General features: G+C 38.2%; 1 protein-coding gene across 6 annotated transcripts in view; it reads right to left on the bottom strand.

Moving 5' to 3' along the window:
- CCDC88A (coiled-coil domain containing 88A) overlaps nucleotides 1-13,012 on the bottom strand; it is a 111,513-nt gene extending 98,501 nt beyond the window's left edge. For 5 of the 6 annotated variants that reach the window (XM_065929260.1, XM_065929261.1, XM_065929264.1 and 2 more), the window contains exons 1-2: nucleotides 12,189-13,012; nucleotides 11,992-12,092 (exon numbers count right to left, since the gene is read on the bottom strand). In XM_065929260.1, coding sequence (XP_065785332.1) covers nucleotides 11,992-12,092; nucleotides 12,189-12,251 — 164 coding nt within the window. In that variant the 5' untranslated portion in view covers nucleotides 12,252-13,012. The remainder of the gene's footprint in view (nucleotides 1-11,991; nucleotides 12,093-12,188) is intronic. The other variant, XM_065929262.1, reaches the window with a different exon arrangement.
- Nucleotides 13,013-18,881: the final 5,869 nt, after the last annotated feature.

Raw genomic sequence — 18,881 nt, 5'->3', positions numbered from 1 at the left:
TGAATTTAATTTCTCTATAAATTTAAGAATTTCATTTCTAAAATAGAATTAAGAACAAAAAACAAAGAACAAACAAAAGAACAAAAAACAAAAACAAAAACCCACTGGAGAACTATGCAAAGAAGACCAGAGTAAATAACTGTGTAATAACCTATGTCTTCAGAATAATGTGTAATATACAAATATTCTCAGATAACAGAAAAATTTGAAGACAGCACTATCTAAACTCTGAAACACTGTTTTAACCTCTATTAGCACAGACAAAACTTTAAATCCTTACAATTACCAGATGTATGCCATAAAGATAGCTAAATTCTAAATAGTTAAACTGCAAGAGGAGAGTTTCTTGGTCATGAAAGGTGCACAGCACAACTGAAAAAAACCCGAAAGAATTGTAATAACACATCCTAAAAATATTTTACAAAATAAATTCATAAACAAAATATGCACTAAATGATAGTAATGAGAATTTAAACAGGAGCACAGACACAGAGCAATAGAAATATTTCTCATACAAAATTAGGCCTCACTGTCAGAACACACAGCTATCTCACACATTTAAATGTAGTTGCAAGCTATGAAAAATAAAAAGAAAGTATCTTTATTTCTTCAGCAAAATTAAGTATTCAAACTTCACATCATTTTTCTTATAAGCACATAATTTTAAATATAGTCTGTCTGCTCAACTTTAATCTTGACATCATCTTTCATTCTTCCTTTTCACACACTGTATCTAGAATTCCATTAATTCTTTTGCAGTAATTCTTGAATTTGCTCCTTCTTCTCCAGTCATACACCTCACCCTGGTCAAGGACTTCAACACCAAAAGCATAAATGACACCATTACTACCCATCTATCTTCCTTACCTATTCCTCAAACACTATTATTAATAGAATGTTAAGTTCCATTAATTCACTGGTGTAATTCTCAGTACTTGTAATACTATAAATAGTATATGCTCAATAAACTGAACAAATGAATTCCTTCCTCAATCTATGCTGCCAATTAATGCCAAAGTGATTTTCCTAATATATTACTTTTAATCCCCTAAGGAGGAATTTTAAATGGTTCTCCAATGCCTGTATATTCAGTCTAACTCATAACTAGTGAATTTTCAGGTTTTCTATAATCTGGCCTACTACGGTTCCCCAAATTGGATTCTCTGCTAAGGCTAGTCCCCTTACCATCTTCCAATTAATAGATATAAACAGTATACTTTTCCCTCAAGCTGCTTCCCTACTTTAAAACACCCTCCTTTCATCTATGGCTATCAAGTCCAATCATTTTACAAGATCTGAATCAAATCTAGCTTCCTCCCTATTTAGGTTTCCCTGACGATCCATAACCCAAGATGCTAAACCAAACTTCTAACTTATATAAACAGCAGGGTTCCCTACTCTTTTGGGTTTGTTTCTAATCCAAACCTGCTAATACACACACACACACACACACACACACACACACACACACACACTCACTCACTGAAAAGAAACATAAAACTCATGAAAACTAAAGAAAGAAAGAGAAAAGCTACTAATCAGTGATTTGTTTTCAAATACATGCTTGGGATCATTCACCATTCATCTAGGTCAGTTATATACATTCAATACTTAACACAAATACTTAACTTTCAAACAATAAAATGAGATATTGCAAGACTTTGAATCATCACATATACAATATATTTACAGAGGTAGAAATACAGTTTAATTCATTTGCAAAGATTTTAAACAAAGAGTTGAAGAAAATGAACTCAGCCACTGTTTAAGTAAACAACACTCCATTTTCACTGAACATTCAAATCAACTAGGATTTTACTGTGATTTACCCTTTCGTAACCAGTCTCAGCAAAAATGGACTGGAATGGTGATAAATGTTCATTGGACTTCTGTGATCATTTTACAGTATATGCAAATACTGAATCATTACACTGCATACCTGAAACTAATATAATGTTAATCAATTATACTTAAAAAAATACACTCTCAGAAATAATGGAAAATAAAATTTTGCTTAATCTTACACACAAAAAAAGAAGGATTGGTGTTATTGCCTCCACTGGTCTTTCTTCACTTCTTATCCACTACCACTTTGTTATAAATACTCCACGTCTTACTCAAGGACTAAAACCCAACACCTAAAACTTAAGCCATCATCCTTGGTCCTTTACCACGCTAGGGAAAGGCAACAGTCATGTTGTCAATGGTAATGTGAAGTTCAATTTTTTTTCTGGCTATCACTAGGAAAGTAAGTCACATTAAGAATGCATCATTTAAAAAAAAAAAAAAAGAATGCATCATTTTAAAAAAACTTCCCAAAAAACTATTTGTGGAATAGCTAAGTTTGATTTTTAATACAAGGATTATGCTAATAAAAAGTTCCAACTACTGGTCTTCTTTCCCTACTATTAAAATTTTAATTATAACATTGTTAAAATGAGCTATTTATTATTCAGCTTTCCTTTTTAATTCAAATTACTTTTGCCTACCTCTAGGGGTGATCAAGAGACCACTGCTTCATAAAGAATAAGGAAATAAGTTCCTTCTCAACTTTATTTTTTTTTTCCTTCTCAACTTTAGTTACCTTCACTCTATTTTATTTTTATTCACCTATTACCATGGTGTAAGTTTGGCTCTAAATGACCACTCAGAATTGCAACCTCCAAAATCTCAAATTCCAAGTCCCCTCTGGCCTCAACATTACACACCACTCTGTCTCATTTCTTAAACCAACTCATTACTGCAAACTCTAGTCTATCACCCTCCCCTGACGACACGTCCCTCCTCACTTTAATGTTCACATTCTATTCATTTCACTTCTCACCAGAAAATGTTCTCACTCCACATCTCTGAATCAATCCCTAATTTTGAATAAACTCCACAGATCTTGGTCAGCTTCTGAGTGCTAGGCATCACTGAACTCAACCATGCTGACTGGCTCTGCTAAAATGTGTGGTTTCCAAATCTCAAATAAACCATCAACCCTGCAAGACAATACTTGTATTCATTTTTAACTGACTCCCTTTGTGATTTCCTCCCAGTAGCCTTGTGAAATTTTCCACTTTCCTCTAACTTCCAGCCTTTTAATGTTGCTGCTTCCTAGGATATGTCATTGGCCCTTTTATTTTTTGACATCCATGTCCTTAATTTCTATTACAAACTTAAAAGCTAATTCCCGTATTTCTATCTCTATTCTAAGCCTTTTTCCTGAGCACAAACCTATGCATATCCACCTGCCCATAAGATATTTCTCACAGTTCATCAGACATTCCAAAATAAAATTATTTTCCACACTTCCCCTCCCCTTAACTTTTCATAATGCCTTACTTACAAAAGGCACTACCACTATCATCCATTCTTTTTATTAAAAAGTATCTATCTATATAGCTGCATCGGGTCTTATTATGGCATGTAGACTTAGTTGCATATGAGATCTTGGATCCCTGGGTCAAACCCACATTCCCTGCACTGCAAGACGAATTCTTAACACAGGACCACCAGGGAAGCCCCTCTATCATCCATTCTCCACCCAAGCAAAAAGCTTGATAATCATCTTAAAACACATCCCTTTCTCATTCTCCACACCAAATTGGTAGCCCAGTCCCATCACATCAGCATTCTCTCTCTTCCATATCATTTCTACATCAACATGGTTTCTATCTCTGTTCTGGCCTCAGACTCAGTCCTTCTAAAATGCAAATGCTATCTGCTTAATTACTCCAATGTTCTTTAGTTTATATTAATACTTTTCAAGATGGAGTAGTGAGTGACACATTTTAAAGAAACAAATTATCAAGAATCTCTGAGGATCTGTCCATAGACATCCTAAGAGTCCAAGGCACCTGTCTGAAAAAAAGTCGCTTAAGAAACTAATTTTAAATCTATGATTAAAAAAAAAGAAAGAAAGAAACTTTCAATAGGGAATTACTACTGCAAAAGAAATGTTTTATTATTACCACTTGAAAAATAATTTAAATGACTGACATGAAAACAAAAAAGTTAGAATTTCTAAAGATTCCCAAGAATATCTGTGGACCCAGTTAAAGAAACACTAGTTATGATGGCTAATTATATATGTTAACCTGGCTGGAACACACAGTGCCCAGATATTTGGTCAAATATTATTCTGCATGTTGTGTGAAGGTGTTTTCTGGACAAGATTAACACGTTAAGTCAACCGATTTTAAGTAGAGCAGATTATCCTCCATAATGTGGATGGGCATTGTCCAACCATTTGAAGACCTTAATGGAACAAACAGAACTTTCTGCTAGAAAATTGCCTTCGAACTCAGTGCATTTCTTCCCTGAGCTCACATAGGCCCATTCCATTAGATTTCAGACTAAGCCGCCACAATCTCCTGAGCCAATTCTTTAAAATAAATCTATTAACACATCTCTTTCTCTCTCTCCACACACATGTACACACATACACATACAGACACACTCACACAAATACAGTCTTGTCAGTTCCATTTCTCTGGAGAGGACCTGAACAAATATTCATCTCTCCAGGAAAAAACTCTATCTTCTCAATGCGGTTTCTTAAGGACAGTTTGCCACTCTCACCTCTTCAAATTCATTTCCCATGTGCAAGAAGCATACAATCTCTGCTCTGGCCACATAAAATATCCTACAGTTCCCCAATTCCACCATTTTTAGTCACATTTTCATGTTTCTTTTCATGTTATTTTCTTTACTTAAAACATCCTCCCTCCTACTGCCACTATTTGTGACTTCTATTCACTTGACTGCTCCTACTCAATGTAAATGATTACATTTCTGTGCCAACACACTACCAAGAACATAATCCCACTACACAGCACGTATGCCACACTGCAATTTGTTTACATGTCGCCTCCGTTACTAGTGGGCAAAAGACTTATCTTACTCAGCATCACATCCCAAACACCCATCAGGTAGTTTGTAATACAGACTTTGCTATTAAATGAATGAACTGATCTCTGAATGAACCATCCCTTTTTTCCTTCTGACTAAGTACTATATTTATAGATCCTGGTTAAAGAGGTCTCTGTCCAGAGTGGCACTCTGGCCTTCCTCAGGACATGCCCCTCACCACCGGGCAAGAAGTCCATGAAAACAAGAGGACAAACCCCTACACTACCCACTTCTTGATGACACTCTACTTATCTGGAACTGTGGAATTTATTATTAAAATACCTCAAACCCAATTTCAGCACCTGCACAGGCCTCTTTTCCCATCTGCTCTGAGGCTGTGTTCAGTGCTACAGATGTGCACATCCTTGGGCCAAGGAGGAGCTGTGTGGAAGAGGGAGTACAGGAGCCTGGGCCTCAGGTACAAGCAAGATGTCCACAGGCATGCACAGAAGACCTCTTTGTGGTGCCAGAGTCAGGGATGGTGACAGGAGGCTGGGATTCACCTCTTCAGATACAAAACTTGAGTTTATGAATTCTAAATTCCACAAGCTATTAATTTGAATTTTTACCATTGGGCTGTGGACAAAAAATCTCAGTATGTTGAACATCAACAAGAAAGTTACTAGAACGCAAACTGAAGGCTCTATATATTCTAATACCATACAAAACCACCAACTATGACTTGTTCTTACATAAGACATAACATAGGTGGGGAAAGGCTCCAATAAAGGTAACTGAAATAAATAAAGGGACAGAGGGAAACAAAAGCAAGGAGAAACGGAAGCCAAACTAAAGGGCTTCCCTGGTGACTCAGTGGTAAAGAATTGGGGAAGCACGACTACTGAGCCTGTGCTCAAGAGCCCAGGAACCGCGACTACTGAAGCTGGCATACCCTAGAATCTGTGCTCTGCCAGAAGAGAAACCACTGCAGTAAGAAGTCCATGCACCACAACTAAAGACTAGCCCCCACTCTCCACAACTCAAGAAAAACCAGTGCAGCGATGAAGACCTAGCATGGCCAAAAACAAAAAAAATTTTTTTTTAATTTAGGGGAAAAAGGGAGACAAACTAAAAAGTAAAACAAAACTGTACAACACTAAAATTAGAGAGGGTTCTCAAAATTTTGAAAATTAATAAAATTACAAAACGTGCATTCATTCCCTTGACATTTACTGAAAACTTAGATGTACCAATCTATGCTACATGCTGGTGATACATGTCAGGCAAGATGCTAAGTGTTGGTGATTTGTAACACTAAATCTCCAGCCTCCAAATGCTAACTCTCTAGTAGTAACAACAATTTAACAATTTAGTAAAGGTAGCTGAGGAATCATACAGGAGAGGGCAATTAGCTCTGCCAAGGGGCTTCTCAGCGTGTTAAAAGGATGAGTAGGAATTTGCTGGCACAAAAAAGGGGGCGGGGGAGGAAGGGAAGTCTAGAAGACAGTTATTATTATAATAGAAATAAAAGATTTCAGTAGCTAACATTGACCGAGCACTCGCTATATGCTAAGCACTGTGCACAAGCCATCCTATTTGATTCTCATAATAACACTATGATTCTCTTTTTATGCTGTTTATAAATGAGAAAACTGAAAAGTTAAGGGACATGACACCAATAGAGATCATACAAAACCGAGCTGTGAAAGATGATGACTTATTTGAGGAAACATGAACAGGCAGGCATGGTGACAGGAAACCAAGTCCATCTGATGCAAAGCCCAAATTCCCTCCACTTTACCATGCAGCCTCTCCGTTACTCATTCATTCAAGGTAAGTGCATCAAGAACCTACTGTGTATCAAGCACTGTGTTAGGAACAAAGATATAAAAGATATAGATAGTCTTTGGTACCAAGACACACACAGGTTAGTCAGTAGAGTCTAGCATACCAAAAACTGCTATCACAAGGTATATATAGGGTTCTACGGAAGCACAAGGAGTGCTAAGCCTCAGATGGGTCAGGGAATGGCTGCAAAGTTAAAAAAAGCATTAGTAAGGAGGCGGAGAGTGTTCTAAGGAAGGGAAATGTGTATCAAAAGGCACAGAGACATATGAGAACACAGCTTGTCTTTGGGAACTCTAAGTATGCTCAGTCTCAGGTTATGAACTGAGGACCGGTACTATACAAAGATGAAAACAGAGAATCGGGCAGCAGCCAGATCTCAAAGGAGTCTACACATTCAAGTAATATGTTCACTCTGAAGGCAGGAGGAGGCTGCTGAGCCATCTTAAAAGAGAGGAGTAACATGATAAAATCTGCTTGTTGAAAAATTTCCCATGATTACAGATGAGGAGACAACTTGAAGGGGGGCAAGCCAAAGGTAAGAAAACCAGTCAGGGGCTATTTCATTAACCCGAGTCAGGGACACATCTGAGAAACATTGGGGAGGTAAATCAAAAACCAGGTAGTAAGGCAGCAACTCTGACTATATCACGAGTGTGTTCTTAAAGAAGTCAAAACAAAAACAAAGCTGAACAAAAACCGTACAAGAGACCATACCAAAGTTCAGAGTCCATGTCATACTTGGTAAGAAAACACGCATTTTATTAGACATTTGACGGTTACTTAGTCATGAAGTTAGCACAGTGTAGTTTTGAATCTTAAGCACTAGTAGAATGAAGGAAGATTTCTCAGTCAACTTCCTCTATTAAATGCCTTCTTTAGGTATACTTTATGAAGCTGCTTCTCGGGAAATACTTAAGCAGAAGTTGGATGACCATGTGTCATGTAAGAATGATTTTCATGGTAGATGATTTCTAAAATCCCTTCAAATTCAAGATTTCTAAAAGAAGAAATGCCATAAACAAGTATATCATAATTACTACATAATTCAAGAACAGATTTCTGTAGGGGTCTATCTAATGGGGTTGAATCACAGAATTTCCAAATATGGTTTTGATACTATTAACTTTTCAGTACTTAAAACCCTAACATAACCATATTTTCAACTGCTTAGGTAGTATGACTAAAATTATGAAATCAACTACAATGTCACAAATACCTTAAAAATTCACAGCAAGTAATATCCTAAATTGGTTGCAAAACGGCATGACATCTCAAACAGGAAAATGATTATTTCCACTTCACTGTCACCAAGCCCTATGTCTGATAACTAGCACTGAAGAAAAAAGATTTCATCTGGTTGAAGTAGGAAAATGCCCTGCAGCATGCAGAAGAGCTGGCCATCATTACAGATCTCTAAATAGCTTCCTCTTCCCATTAGTTAGAGGACTGATGCCTTGTCACAGGCTCTTACAGAGATTCTTTGATTCAACGAGCTACTCAATGAAATTCAGGATTCATCTCTGAATACAGTGAATCCCAAATCAGTGAACAGACTCCAAAATTATAAGGCAGAGTCATAAACTAGAATGCAGAGGTCCACTCTTTACTTTCAAATTCTGGGTCAAAAATGGCAAATCCAGAAGTCACTACATTAATTAATATTCTTACTCTTTATATGAAAAAAAAATTCTACCACAAGGATCCTATAACAAAATTCTGTCACATCTGAAGGCGGGAATACAAGACAGGTTTTAAGTATATAAACAGATTTTCACATCTGGCTGAGATGAAATTAAAGGAACCAAATTTACCCTCCTGCCTGAAACAACTGAGGGGGATCGGGAAGGACACAAAACATACGAAGCATTTTTCGAAACAATGGACATCAGGCAACAAAGAACAGTAGATCCTTCATAGATGGGAAACATACAAAATAAGCCCTACCTTTGTACCAGTTTATTGCCTTGAGTTTCTAGGCCACAGAACAGGAATGGGGAACAAAGGCGGAGCACAGTGGTCTCCCTGAATCCAGGAGACAGAACTTAGTCTGGGGACAGCAAGGTGACCTTCATATACACAGCGGAGTACCTAAGAAAGAGCTCCTCAGAAAGATCCAGAGATCTGCACAGGGTATCCCTCAAGTCTTTAGCTGAGTACTTATCAGTACATATGTGTGACGAAAACCATCCATGGACAGTGAAAGAACCACCAAAAAGGATTAGAGGGAACACCACCCAGAGCACACAGAAGTCCAGAAACAGTTCCCGTTCCCACCGCCAGAGTATTCAAAAGGGTTTTGCCTCAACAGTGCAACAAAGCAAACTGGTACTGCCTAACACAACTTAAAAGCAAGATCTGAAAAGACCACTGTTTCCAAGTAATTTCACTGCATTCCAAAACAAAGCTCAAAAATATTTTTAATAAGATGCAAAAAAATCCTGCACCCAACAACAAAGTAAAATTTCAAATGTCTGGCATCTAATAAAAAATTACCAGGTATGCAAAAAGCAAGGAAGCACAATCCAGAGTGAGAAGAAAAATCAATCAAAACCAACCAAGAAACGGCACAGACAGTATTAGTAGACATGAACATTAAGCCAGTTATTACTGTATTCTCTATGTTCAAGAAGCTACAGAAAAAACAAAACATGAAATCTATAGACATGGAAGATATAAAAAAGACTGAATTTTTAGAGATGGAACTACAGTATCTAAAATTAAAAACACACTGGATGGGAATAACAGGAGATTAAACATCACAGAAAAAAAGGATTAATGAATTTAGCAAGATTATCCAAAGTGAAACAGAGAAAAAGACTGAAAAGAAAACTGAATGGTATATCAACAAACATCAAGTAGCCTGATATACATGTAACTGGGCTTCCAAGAGGAGGAAAGAGAGCAAAGAAAAGACATATATACATATATATTTAAGAAATAATGGCCAGATTTTTTCCAAATTTGATAAAAACTATAAAACCACAGATCCAAGAAGCTCAATGAACTCCAAGCACAAGAAATGTGACAAAAGAAAAAAAATCCATATGCTGCATTTACAAACGGTTCTCACCCACAAATTCTATAACTAAACTTAATCTGGAAATTATTTTTAGGTTAACTTACTAGGTACAATTTCAACTGACAATTTAATATAATAAATCAAAAGTTAATTTGAGCAAAGTGCTCAGTAGAAATCTTAATGATTTCAAAATTAGCAAAATATAACTTTTAAAACAATGCGTATTTTGTTGCCCTATTAGGTAAATAATTAGGTAATAAATTACAATAAATTTGTGTTGATCTCATAAGACACTTTTTAAAAAACTAAAACATATGTCTTTCTTTTTTCCTTAATTTTATTTTCCTTTAATTTACACAGGTCATTCAGAACAGAATTAGGACACTGAAAAAACTTTTAAAGAAACTAAAAGGTGGAATTAAAAACAGAAGCAGATTTGAGGTTTGGAATGGAGCTAGTCTTCCCAAAAAAACAACCTGGCAACCACTATTTTGGAACACCATTACTTTCAAAATATACACACACATATATATTTTAAGTATAAAACTGTACCCAAAGTGGAAGCAAGCTAAAGTGTCTGTTTTTAGCACCTCAGCTAACTATTCTGGCTTCAAAAAGAAAAATGTACTAAATATTTTTTGGAAAAAGAATCATTCAAATAAAAACTATTAAAGAGGAAAACTAATGTATTTTCCTATATTTATGAGCACACCTTTTTTTTAGGGCCCAACATACAAACTCAAAATCTTCTGTCTAAAAACAAATAAGAAAAGAGACACAGGGGAACAAGTTCTGAGTATCTACTGTAATGGCTACCCTTCCTGTCATTTGTGTTCCCTAAAATAGAAGTTGGTTTAATTATTCTACCATTTTGCTTGGGAAATAGAGGGACATTTCCAAGATTAAAGATACTTCCTTGGGAAAGCTGCCCCAAATATATTTATTATCCCTGGAAATAATTAAGGTCCACATTCCCTTTTCCTTTCTTAAGAGAAAAGAAATACATTTCAGATAACATATTTCTTTGGGTGCCTATACAAAAAAAAAAAAAAACAACACTTTTGGAAACATGTAGTAGTATAATACTTTGCTGTAGATCAACACATATATGAAAAAGAGCACAAAAGTCTCTTTGAGCATACAGACTGCAAGACTCTGAGGACACAGACTGAAGTTACAAGTGGAACAGTTATTTATGGATTTCACTATACCTTCTTTTAAGTAGAAAAATCTAAAGAAAAAACTAATAACAAAAATATACAGAACTGATCATTTTTATGTTAGGGTATTAGTCTATTAACAGTAGACTTATTCCCTGGTAACATTTACTAATAATGCACTAAATTCCCACATATGTAACACAAAGAATATCTTAAAGTGGAAAGTTTCAAACGACTCTTGTAGTCGGGTAGTATTCAAGAGAAATAAGGCTAATACACAATTTGAGCACAGCTGTAACACTCAGTACACTGCTGTGCTAAGAATGCACCTAATGCTACAATACCTATGATAAAAACAGTTTTTATTTCATTGATCCAGCTACCAATGTGGTTTCAATATTCAACTGCCACTTCAAAAACACTTTTCTACTTAAAGCCAACATTATAAACATAAAAGACAAAGATCTGCTTACTAAATTATTAGCTAGTTGTCATCAAGATTTCAATCACCTGCATTTCAAAACAAGCTCTAAGAACACCTTAAAATGATTCCCCAAATATTAATCAAATAATTCACACAATCATCTAATCAGACTTTAGTTATTATATGCATTTAAATTACTTCCTAAAGCAACAGTCTTCACCAATCAGAACTGCTGTTTGAAATTCTTTTCTCTGAAATCTGTTATTACTTCACCAGTTTGAAAATTTGAGCCATTTATTTTTAGACACAAAGGTTAATAAGAAACATTCTATACCAAATGCACATAACTTTACAGTAAACGCTTCCCCCCCCAACCCCCCACCTCAGGAAACTATTCTAATTCACCTCCTCATTTTACCAAATTATCAAAAAGGACACAATGTGGTTTGGATTTCAGCACTGAAGACAGTAAGTGACAATACATGATTTGCAGAATGAAAAATTAAAGTTTCACAATTTTAACAGGTAAAATTACTGGCTTGTGATAAATGGGGTTGGCATGTAAGATTATCACCTTTCAAGGTGCAGTTTCTTAAACCACCTGAATTTTTCTGACCAAAGATCTTAAAACATAGTCTAAGTTCACAGTATGCAATTAAAAAAAAAAAAAAAAGCTGCCTAGAAAGAAAAAACAGAGCACTTACATTTGAAGCATGACTTGGTTCAAGAATACCCCATCCACCAAAGCCACATATTCATCCAGGTTGGTCCCATTTCCTGCAGCCAGAGGTCCAAACGTTTTAACCTAGAACAGAATGATCATTACGACACGAACGCCCACCTCCATCTCTGCAGCCACAAATAATGCAGCAAAATATGCAACAAATAACACCCCACTTACCCAAGTGACCAAGGGGCTGGTCATGAACTGCTCCAGAAGGGGAGTAAAAACCTCGTTCTCCATTTTACAGAGAATGTACTTGAAAAAAAAAAAAAGGAACTACCACAAAAAAACGCCTAGAGAATTGGTCACTAAACGTTGAAGAAGTAAGTAGAAATCAATGAAAGTCCATTTTGGCACGGGAAGAAAATCCCATCGTGGAGGGGAGAAAAACTCTCCCTCCTCAAAAAACACCCTAGAGGGAAACGAATCGAAATCCCGAAAAGTGGCTTCGACAGCAGCCACGAGCGGCAGCCTGCGCTGGAAATGTCTGTACCGGGCGAGGAGGGGCAGAGAAAAGGCATCTGGAGGAGGAGGAAGGGAGAAGGGGCTGGAGCAGCAAGACAAAAAGCCCGTCAAGGTTGCCCAGCTCCTGGAGGAGCCAGACCAGCGAGGCTGCCCCCAACGAACTAATCCCACCGTGGGCTAAATGAAATCCCACGTTAGAAACCACGTTAAGGGTTCCGAGCGGCCGCCAGGCTAGACCTGTGTTCCGCTCAACACGTTCCACCCACCAGTGGGCATGGAGCAGCTTTGACCCGCGGAGCTTTCCCTGCCTGCAGCCCCTCACCAACGACAGGCAGCGCTCGCTCCTTCCCCCCGAGCACACACCATCTCTCAGCCGCCTTCGAGCCTCGCCGCCTGCCCCCTTCCCCTCCCGGGGTGTGGGGGCTTGAATGAGTGTCTCTAACCCCCCAGCTTCCCGAGCCCCGCCAGCCTTTTCAGTGCGCCTCTGGGAAACCCTGGCACAAAATCACCGCCGCGCTCCAGCCTCTTCCTCCGCCCTCTCTAGAGGAGCCGGAGTAACGGCCTCAGAACCGCAGTGCCGCATCACACCCCGCTCCTCGCCGCTCAACTAGCGCCTCCAGCCAGCCGTCAAAGGGAGCGTGCAGCTCCCTCCGCGGCCATATCCTTCCGCCGACTCCTCGCCCCTCCCGCGCCCCAAGCCTCTGGATTGTGGGAGAAGAAAACCGCTGCATGAGCGCGCTCCCGAGTACGCGCGACCCCGGGCCGGCCCCGCCGCCGCCCAGATCCTAGCGGCGGGCGCGGCGGGGACGCGCGCTCGCTGCAGCTGCTGCGGTGGCCGGCTCCTCGCTCGCGCCCAGGCTGGTTGCCAGCGCCTGGGGGGCGGGGATGGGGAAGGGAGAGGAAGGGGTCGGTCTGCTCGCTTGCTCATGCCTAATTATGGTTTATTTCCTCCCCGAGTGCTTTCTTTGATGTGTGAAGGAAAGAGAACGAAATCCCTCTCTTCTAAACATGAGGGATGCAGACGGCCTTTTTCGGACAGTTTGATCTGTTGAGCGTGCTTTCGCCAGCAAAACGGAGTAGGAAAACTCACTGCAGTAAATAGCAAAGAAGGGACTTGAGCCGCAAACTTGTTTGTTTTAGGGGTTTTTTCCTCTTTTTGCTTCTTCTTTAAAAAATCCAGTCCATGAAAGCATGCATGCTCTTCAAAGTTGCACGTGAATATAGTAGGGTTTTAAATAACCAAAGCTGCCTTTCAATATGCTGGTATTTTCTAACTGGAGCAAACGTGATTCAGACATTGTTGTTTGACTATTTGGTGATTGAAAAAAATCCAAACAAAAATCAAGAGCTACTAAGAGGAAACATTTGGAAGTCATCCAAGTTGGGTGACAAATAACCAGATTACATATTTGTCATAAAGCTTAATGCTATGCACGACTGGAACCATCAAAGTAATTTTAACAGTTCCCCCACAAAATCAAATGTTATTCCTCTTCATTTTGTAGGAAAATAAGGCTTTTCCCTGGGACACAATGGCATGCAAAAACATTTTTTTTTAGAAAGTATAGTATTATAGTTCTTCAGTGTGTGTTTACATTTACATAAATATCTACTTTGAGTACTTACATGATATTTTTAATTAGCAGTAAAAATGTTTTGTCATAACACTGAATTAAGAACAGCACAATTTCTTATTTAGGTTGTTGAGAGCCTGGGTTCTAGAGTCTTCTGCCGAATTCAAATCCAGACTGTAATACTTACCGGCTGTGTAAGCCTAGGCAAGCCTCTGAACCTCTCTGCACTTTACTTTCTTCACGTGTTAAACAGGGTTAACTTAATAGAGTTAAATGGCAACCTAGAGTAAGGGTTTTATACATATTACTGGTGTTGTTTTCATTATTATTCCTCTCAAATTAAGGATCTTGAGGGAAAAAAGGAAATGTAACCTGCCTTACTTCAGTTGCAGGAGAAAGAATCTTGCTTTGGAGAGCAGAGAAATGCACCTCCCAAATGATCTTAATTAAAATTAGGATGCATTCATGTGGCACTTTGCTAAGTGATATACAGAATAGAATCTTGCCTTGCCCTGGCCAGTACACAAGCCCTGGGTCATCCTGGTTGTTAGCAATCTTTTCCCTTTGCTCTTGATGACTCTTCCTTAATCACAATCCTTTATTTGGAAACACAGACCAAGAGTGAACAGGCACCAAGAAGGAAGAATTGCCCTATGCCTAGCTTGTCCACTTTTCTTTGTAATCTCTCAAAAGCCTGGCTAAAAACAACATGGAAGTGTTCATGTCTGTACTGTGGTTTGTGTTAAGACAGACCAACCTGCTTCATTCATAAAGGAAAACACCATGAAGTTTAACACCAGTGTTGAGTGAAGGGCATTTTGGATGGTAATGCTGAAGGTTAGCACAGGAGTTGAAAGTTAAGATAGAATTGTTTATCCTCTTTACATTTAGTACCTAGCCCTCATAGAAATCTGGATTCCCCTTTAGAACCAGATGGCCCCAGATGCTTCCTGGTCTGTCTTTAGGTTTAACACACACACACATACACACACACATGGACGCAACAAAGAAACATGAGGAGTTAATTGTAAAAGCAGGAAGCTTTAGACCAGACGGAGGTCTGGAGTAACTTATTTGAAAACCTACCAATTCACAATTCTCTAGTTTAACAGCAGCCTTAGAAATGCTTTATAATATCTCAAGAGTACAATCAGGAAACTTCTCTGTCTGGCAAAAGAGGATTGCACATTATATACAACTTAATGGTCTTTGAATTGCAACATCCTGTAAGAATAAATCCAAAAGTTCTCCCTATCCTCCTTTCACTTAGGAAGAGATTTCTCAAGATTTCTTCAAGGTATTTTGTGTGTGTGTGTGTGTGTGCTTTGTAACTTTGTGTCCTGAATTCATTCCTTCTTAGAACATCAAATCCCCAGGAAAGGACTTCGGAAAAATCATATCCATCTGGCTAGGGTCTAAAGCTCCACCCTCTTCTAATCAGAGATTAAATGATTGGAATGGACTAGGATCAATGTAGGAATCACTAGAGAAAGATTCTTTCTGTGTATCATAATTGAGGCTTCCCCTGCAGGTTACACATACATAACACGACCTGTGTACTAAAAGCACCCATGTTTACCTCCATCTTGACTTACACTACAGGAAGTGATAAACTCACTTGGAACCAGGCTCCTTGGTGACAAATATTTGCAAAGCTAATCACATCCATAAGCTAGTATAATAAATGACATAAATACAGTAGCAGAATGGCACTGTTGTTTAGAACAGCTGAAAATGAAAATAACCCAAATGCCCATTGGCTGATCACTGAATAAATTCAGTGTGGTATATCTATAAAATGGAGTATTATTTGGCAAATGAAGTATTAACACATGCTACAGTATGGATGAACCTTGAAAACATTATGCTAAGCTAAAGAAGTCTGTCACAAAGGCCTGTCACATATTGTACAATACCATTTATATGAAATGTCCAGAAGAAACAAGTGTATAGAGACAGAAAGTAGATTTGTGTTTGTTTAGGTCTGGGGCGGTTGGGAGGAAATGGGATTCATGATTTAAGGGTGTGGGTTTCTTTTTGAGAAAATACTCAGTGACTGTTGTGATGGATACACAATACTGTGAATGTACAATAATCACTGAATTGGACACCTAAAATGGCTGAATTTTCAATTCTTAAAAAAGGAATGGCATCATTGCTTCATGAATATTTAAAAAGAAATGCCAGGTCATCAAGAAATCCAATCTCTCAAAGATTTCTCAGAAGGGTCTCTAAGTCCTCTTGATGTAAAGAGTAAGATTTTAAATTCACCTTAGAATATAGAAGATATATGTTTTAATTATCAAGCATAGTTTTAAGAGAAACATAATACAATGACAAAGAGAAGGTATGTTACCTAATTTCTTTGAGCATCTATTTCCTCAGCTGTAAAATGGGATAGTGGTTTCATTCCCTAAGGACATTTAATTAGTGCACTTGTAGTTCTGTTCTATATCTCAAATGGGCAGAGGAAAGTAAAGTTGGAAGAGATAGACAGAGCAGAGAAAGGAATCCTCTTCTTAGCCTGGTCATCAGTAAAGTGAAAGTTGCTCACTCATGTTCGACTCTTTGTGACCTCATGAACTATACAGTCCGTGGAATTCTCCAGGCCAGAATACTGGAGTGGGTAGCCTTTCCCTTCTCCAGGGGATCTTCCCAACCCAGGTATCGAACCCAGGTCTCCCACATTGCAAATGCATTCTATACCAGCTGAGCCACAAGGGACGCCCTTTCTTCAATGATTCCTCTCAAATGCCCTAATGCTGTATTCTAACAAGGTGAACCATCACAAATTCATCATTACATTCCATGCTTGTTGTTGTTCAGTCATGTCTAACTCTGCAACTCCATGGACTACAGCTCGCCAGGCTTCCCTATCCTTCACCATCTCCCAGAGCTTGCTCAAACTCATGTCTATCTAGTCGGTGATGCCATCCAACCATCTCACCCTCTGTTGTCCCATTCTCCTCCTGCCTTCAATCTTTCCCAGCATCAGGGTCTTTTCCAATGAGTCAGCTCTTGGTATCAGGTGGCCACAAGTATTGGAGCTTCAGCATCAGTCTTTCCAATGAAAATTCAGGATTGATTTCCTTTAGGATGGACTGGTTTGATCTTGCAGTCCAAGGGACTCTCAAGAGTCTTCTCCAACACTACAGTTGGAAAGCATCAGTTCTTCGGTGCTCAGCCTTCTTTATGGTCAAACTCTCAAATCCATACATAACTACTGCAAAAACCATAGCTTTGACTATATGGGCTTTTGTTGGCAAAGTAATGTCTCTACTTTTTGATATGCCATCTACGTTTGTCATAGCTTTTCTTCCAGGGTGCAAGCATCTTTTAATTCCACGTGACCATCCCCTGAAATGCTCATTCCTCATTTCTAACAAAATGAATTCCCACCTTCAGGATTCCAGGGTCATTTTCTCTGAAACATTTGTCTTCCATGGGATAAGTGTTGCCTGCAGATGATCTAATCTCCATTTGTTTCTATAATATACCCTGAATGGCATGTATTTGCTGACATGTTCTTCTGGATAGATGGGGAAATCCTGAAGAGTGACCTCAATTTATTAATCTGTGTATACCTGCCAGTTAGCACTGTGCCTTGCTCTTATGGGAACTCTGGGTCAGTGTGTTAGAGTCTTCCTTCAACCATGGTGACCAGTTTAAATTCCTGACAATTGCCAAGAGCTCACAGCTGAGCAACTTCCAAGAACTATTCTAGTTAACTAATGACCTAGAGGAAGCATTCGCTGAAGATACCACTTGCCAGTGAATGTGAAGAACTAAAAAGACCCTGAGATTATAAAACACATGGCTTTCAAGACAGATTTTGCCAAAGTCTATAATTTTTTTCCCTCAAGGAAAAGCATAGAGGTATACATAAATATGATGTAATCTTTCATTTCTCAGACAGCATACGATGACATGTCTTCAAAACCCAAACTGTTTTCCATTTGTTATCATTTTATGAAATCTTGTAGAAAGGTGTTATTATTGTCTAAGCTTTATTGAACAGAAATGGACACTTCATTAAAGAAATATGTCATTGCAATTGACCTAAAAGATTGTGTTATACTTTTAATATAATAATATATTCAGAGGCTCTTTAGAAGTATGAGGGTGTTTGACCTGTCCTCACAGGTCCCGGACAACTATGTTTTGAGTTTTTACTTTGAAGAGTTTTCTTATCTTCTCTCCTGGCTCTTCATTTTTGTTGCTGAGAATCTATCAAGAGTCCCCATTCAAATCTGCAGCTACTAATTTTTTATCTGCAGGAAATTCACAGGTTGTGAAAACAGTCTGAAAGAAGTAATAATTTTTGAGTGAGAACCTGATGGACTCTCCTATGAGTAAAGTCTATGAATTTGTGATGTGCCTAAAAGAAGTGTGTAATGTTTTGGCTGTGGTCTGACATGAAATAATCTTCTAAGTTAATGATCACTTGTCAGGTATTTCGAGGGTATGGCTGTCATATCGTGTGTTCAGTTCCTTGTATTTGTATGATTTCCTCCCCTTCCTTTGATTCCTTAAATCTGTGCTATAGGTGGTGATGACTCATTCCTTATTAAGGCGCTGCTGATGGAGAGACGGTAAACAAATTGATAAATAGAGGAGAAAATAAAAGCATGTATGGAAAAGGACAAATTTTATAAAAAGGGACTTTTAAAAGGTGGGAAAAAATCACTTTCATATTCTGATGGTAAACCCTTATGATCTTAGAGGCAAACATTAACAATACCTAGTTAAGAAAGAACTTATCTGCGTCAGAGCAAATGATGAAGCATTGATAAAACAGACAAAACTTCCATGTGGCAGGAAGTACCCTCAC

This window comes from Muntiacus reevesi, chromosome 3 (genome assembly GCF_963930625.1).
Source record: "Muntiacus reevesi chromosome 3, mMunRee1.1, whole genome shotgun sequence".
NCBI classification, from domain to species: Eukaryota; Metazoa; Chordata; class Mammalia; order Artiodactyla; family Cervidae; genus Muntiacus; species Muntiacus reevesi.
This window is presented reverse-complemented; position numbering and strand designations above follow the sequence as displayed.